At 36.9% G+C, this 5,554-nt stretch overlaps 1 protein-coding gene across 3 annotated transcripts in view; it reads left to right on the forward strand.

Moving 5' to 3' along the window:
• Positions 1–5,554, forward strand: part of Focad (focadhesin) — a 290,677-nt gene that overhangs the window by 27,752 nt on the left and 257,371 nt on the right. For 2 of the 3 annotated variants that reach the window (XM_005352710.3, XM_026781891.1), the window contains exon 2: positions 4,260–4,348. In XM_005352710.3, coding sequence (XP_005352767.1) covers positions 4,292–4,348 — 57 coding nt within the window. In that variant the 5' untranslated portion in view covers positions 4,260–4,291. Of the gene's footprint in view, positions 1–1,776; positions 1,941–4,259; positions 4,349–5,554 lie in introns of those variants that run through there. The other variant, XM_026781889.1, reaches the window with a different exon arrangement.

The raw sequence follows: 5,554 nt of genomic DNA on the forward strand, positions 1-5,554 counted from the left end.
TTCTTAGTAGCCGGAAGTGCTTCACCATAAAAAACACACACAAGCCCAACTAAAATCTACCGATAGATTCACTAGCTTTTTGTCCAAACAAAAGTAATAAAAGAAAATAATTTCCTAAATAAGCCATTGCCTCTTGGAATCTGTGGTTTCACTTTCTGTGCTTTCAGCTCTTGGTCAGCTGTGGTCTGAAAATACTAAATAGAAAATCCAGAAATAAATGTAAGTTTTAAACTGTATCTCATTCTGCATAGCACAGTGAAATCTCATCCAGCCTAGTCCTGGGGGGAGGGGGGCGCACGGTCTCCTCCATTTGCCCTTTCTTCCCAGAGCATCCTTTTCAGTCATCAGAGGGAATAGTGCAGCATCACAGTGCTTGGAGATAGGATCTGGTGTTGTCTTAAATTTCAGGCATCCATCAGGATGTTGGAACATACTCTCTGAAGGTGAGGAGGAATATCGTGTATGTTTAACATCCTCAGGTAGAGGTGTCCCCAGCTGAACTTGTGGTAGGAAGAAACTAAAGTGCCCTAGCTAGCTGATAATTGTGGTAGCTGATAAAGTGCTATTTAGAAAACAAGTCCTAGATTTTGAATCTTTAAAATAAGGTCTGATTAATGTGATAAATTAATTTATCAATTTGGTGACCACATTACTTATGGAAAATAGCTTTAAGAAGCTACTCTCTTTAGCCCAATTTCTACCTAGATTGATTCCTTCCTGCGTAGAGATTTAGTAGTCAAGAATACTTAGTCAAATGTCTGTCTTTGTGATCCTCTGACCCCACAACCCCTCCACCCTCCAAGTTCCCTTCACAATCAGCCATTCCCTCTCCTAGGTTTTCATAGCACTTTTGAATATGATTAATTTCTTTTTCCAATTTATTTTTCAGATTGTGCCTTTTATTTGAAGTGTGACCTAAGTATTTTTGTGTAATATATGGTATTTTCCAGTCCTGGAGAAGCTGGGAGGGAAGGTCGAAAGCTTAGTGTTTCATCTCTGTGCCTCTCTTTTATTCTAGAGTACAGCTGATTGATTTATTTTCTTGGAAATATATGTATGGGACTGAATACCTTAGGAGATAATATGATAATTGCCTATATTAAACAAATTCTTTGATTCATGGAGAGTTAAAAGACCTCATTAAAAATTCTCTTTCTGAGTTAGATTTAGATGGCCAAGAAAAAGCATGGCAGATTGGATATGAATCTTTTAAATCAGATTCTCTTTGTAGTGTGTGATTTATGGGTTATATTGTGACTGGCTTCCTTTTAGTGGGAATGTCATGATAGGAAGCAATATATAATTATTTTTCTTTACTGTGTCAAATGTCCAAAGGAAGCAGAGATTAAAAATAAAGCACACATGCTCTACAATGCTGGAGCAAGCACTTGTATTCTTTTTTAAATTCCCTAAGAGAACATGTTTTTATATCTTGCAAAGTCAAATGATTGTGATTAACCCTGAAGTATAAATCTTCAGTAGATGAAAGATTCTTGTAATTTTTAGCCTTAGCATAGCCGATCAGCGTTGATACTGAACCATAGGATGGTGGTTTTCAGAATGCCTAGTGGCCATTTTGCTAGAAAAGACAAAGTCAGTATGGATTTAAAAATGTACTTCTTCTCTATACAGCATCACACTGATTTTTTTTTTTAAAACTGAGGCATTTGACATCTGTACTTTGATGATTTTGGGCTAAAACAACGTTTTGCTCTCAGTGGCCCACTTTCTAATGGCAAAGTCATTTTTTTTTTTTTTTTTTTTGGGTGGCTCAACCTCGACTGATTAGCCTAACTCATCTGGCACAGGCATTTTAGTTTCTGCACCCTGACCTGAGTGCTTACCTCCCGTTTTCTTCTTTTCTCCTTTGCTGATATCTGAGGAAGTCCATTGTCATATCATTGGCTGTCTGCTTCTCTGGATACTCTAGTCTGTCTTCTGTGAGTAATGGTGATCATCAGAAAACTGTACGTGGACCCATTAGCTGAGACCCTTGCTGAATTAAATGTTACTTTAATAGCTATGGTGTTGCCCAAGGTTTGTTTTTATATTACTCCTTTTTAAAGGAGTAATATAAAACTTTCTTTGTTTCTGAGAATTTTGCATGTTACATCTTTTGCAGCTTCTATATGAAACAAAAAATATGAAAAATTGCTTTATGGATGTGAAAACCTTTGCTTTCTTTGGTTTCATCTTATAAACCGTAAAAGAGGTAGATAATTCACTTGGCATAGAGCCAAATTTGGATATTAATTTTACCAGTGTGTCCAGAAAATTGTCAAGTTAATTGGAGCATATCATGTACTCTAGTAGTTAACAAACTATGGCTGTCTTAATACCTGCATTTCAAAATAAGATGGTATTACAATGTAGCCATGATCACTTCTTTCTTTTTTAAGATTCATTTTATTTTTAATTATGTGTATGTATGTATATCTATATATGGGTATGTGCAGGCACTGCAGAGGCCAGAAGGTGTCAGATCCCCTGGAGCTGGAGCACAAGCAGTGGTGAGCCACTTAACATGGGCACTGTGAACCGAACACAGGTCTGTTGTAAGAGCAGGATGCATGCTCTTAATGGCTGAGCACCACCAGGCCTGACCTACATTTCTAAGAAAAAAATATTTTTTGCCTGTTAGATGCTAAGTTCCAAAGATACGTTTGTCTGTTTTATTTACTTTGTAGCCTAGGCATCTAGAATACTGCCTAGATATATGATAGCTAAGTAATGCTAATAAGCTAAATAACTTAAATATATGCTAAACAATCCTTAATATGTAAATATATGTCTTCAGAGATCCCCAGTTCCCCCCGCCCCATCTCCCTTTCCTGGGCTTCCCAAGGATCCACTGAAGGAATTCTGTTATGATATGCTGTGAAACTACAAGAAGTTTTTATGAAGATTGTAATTGACACAATTGGGAAAGTGAAGGAATAGTGATTTGCTTAAGGCAATGAGTAGATTTAGTCATGCGTCGAGTTTATAATTTTTGAGCTAATTGTGTTGGAGCCATGAAATGTCAGATTCAAGTAAAGTTGGACATAGGAATTAAATAAAAGAACCATAAATTACTCTCAGGGGAGTTTAACCTTGGAAGGTGTGAAGAAGCTGCTCAGGAACCTGATGGCAAGGATGAGGAGTGTGCTTGACTCTCACTTTTCTTACGAAGCCACAGAAGTTGATGAAGAAGGCTGTGCCCCATGACTTTATTAACCCTAATCACCCAAACACCCACCCCCAAGCACCTTATTGTAGCTGATTTCTCACCCTCTGAAGAGCCACAATTGCAGTAAAATTTGAAAACATGAATCCTTGGGGCATATCCAAAACAGAGCATTTAGTGTATTGACAGTTTTTACACAGCGCTGCAATGACCGTGGGATTAAAGCATCCGGTACTTCAAGGAATATAATTGCATGCTATCAGTGCTGCACGGGAGTTGGGTCAGTTGGGTCCCTTATGAAATCCTTTTGTTCTGTGTCCTCTTCTCTCTCCTCCTTCTCTATTTGAGAGCAGTAGAATTGAGAAGTTTGCTGTAAACATTAAACATTGGTGCTGTTTTTTTGCTTATTCTTTTAACACACAAGTAGTTTGTTTCCGTGTGCAGGGTTTGAGGTCATAGGTGAACTTCCGGAAGCTCAGCTGCAGTTGGCTTCTTGCTGAGATGAAAGCTTGTATCAAAGGAAGGTGTAAGCTTAAACAATCCTGCAACAGTTTGACTCTCCCTTGAAAGTTTTTTTGGGGTTTATTTATATTTTATTTTACATGAATACATGTGTGCCTAAGTGTGTGTATTGTGTACCCTGTGCTTGGCACTGCCATGTGGGTGCTGGGAGTTGAACCCCAGTTCTTTGTGTGGAAAGCAAGTGCTCCTAACCACAGAGCCTTCTTTTTAGCCTTTTCTTGTAAGTTTTGATTCATAAAAGGATTAGCTTTTATTTTAAGTATGTGGCTGCACTTTGGGATTAAAATATAATTACATTTTTAAAGGTTCATTTATATGAATTAATCTATTTTGGGATTAACTTGTGGGACAACACTAAGAGTTGTTGGGCATTTTTAGTTTATTTATCAATGATAGTTTTAAGTGCTAAGGTGTTATAACAGCAAAGTTTATGCTAAGAAGAATCTGCAGGGGTTCATGTTTTATTTCCAGTTTCATCTTTTAAAATCACTTTCATACTATTAGAGGAATAATTGGTTAGAACTACAGAGCAATTAGAGGGTTAATAAATCTTTTTTTTTTCTGATTACAGAAACTTCTTATGTACATGTGGAAGAAGCAAAAATGTCAGATGACATCAGGAAAAGATTTGATTTTCCAAATTCTCTTATCCAGTCACAGGTAATTTTTATTTATTTTTACTACATGGTAACAAATAAACCCTTTTGGTGGACTGTAAATTAAACTTTGTATTTTTTGCATTAAGTATTTTCTTCTACTCATGACTTCTTTTAGTAAGCCACTTTTGTATAGGATAATAAATATATCTGAATTAGAAAAACTAACATTTAAAATTGTTCAGCTTCAACTTTTATTTATTTCATGTTTTCCCCTTAGAAATAACATAATCTTCAGTTTTCTGAATATGGCTACTTTTTGCTCATGATTAATAACTGGGAATAGAGGTAGATGGTTTTATATATCTCCTCAGAATGTGAAGTATTAATATTTAAAAAGATATATTCTACCTCTCTACAGCTATTAAGAATACTAGATATCATAATAATGATATTCAGTATTTAAAGCATTCTGGATTAATGTAATATATACCTGCTGAGATAGGAATTGGGATAATTTAATTTACAGAGCTTTTCAATAATTAAGACAAGTGGTTCAAGTGATGATGGTTTTTCTGGTTAGCTGCTGGCTGAGTAGAAGCAGTTTGGTTAATCCAGGTGCTGAAAAAGCTTACCATCTTCTCTTACGTGTAAAGCTAAACATCCAGCTAAAGCCAGTTAAACGTTTGGACAGCATTTGGATGTTTCCAGCGGCTGCCTTTGGAGATGCCTGCTGTGGGAATTGACTTAGCTGGGAAGTGGGGAACCCTTCCATGAGGAGTAGAACACTCCTTATGCAAGATTCCCTTCTACCCGGCTGGGTTGGAGTCACATCCTGCTCTGTGCAACACAGGCCCTTCTCCGAAGAAGACGAGGAAGGCGCTATCCACAGTTTCCATGTTTCTGTACCTGGACAATTTTCACTAGCATGAATAAAAAGGAAATGCTAACATGTATTACTGTTAAATGAAGCAAAAAGTGTGTATGTTCTATGTACTGTAGATTATCTGTTTCAGTCCTGTTATGGAAATGAAGGCAAGTTAGCATAATGCGTCCCATGTGTAGGTGTTCCAGAGCCACGTAGCCTACTTAGGCTAGTATCTCTGATACTAAAAGCTGAATAGGAAAGCAGGGTAGAGAAACAGAATCTCATTGGGAGTGTGTATGTAGCATTGTTTCTATTCTTTTAGTCCTTTTTCTAAGTGTGGGCAATAGCTTTTGTGTCTCTGTTGCATTTCATGTTGGTTTTAGGTTTCTATGAGTGTGCCCT

The sequence above is a fragment of the Microtus ochrogaster genome, chromosome 10 (genome assembly GCF_000317375.1).
Source record: "Microtus ochrogaster isolate Prairie Vole_2 chromosome 10, MicOch1.0, whole genome shotgun sequence".
NCBI lineage: Eukaryota > Metazoa > Chordata > Mammalia > Rodentia > Cricetidae > Microtus > Microtus ochrogaster.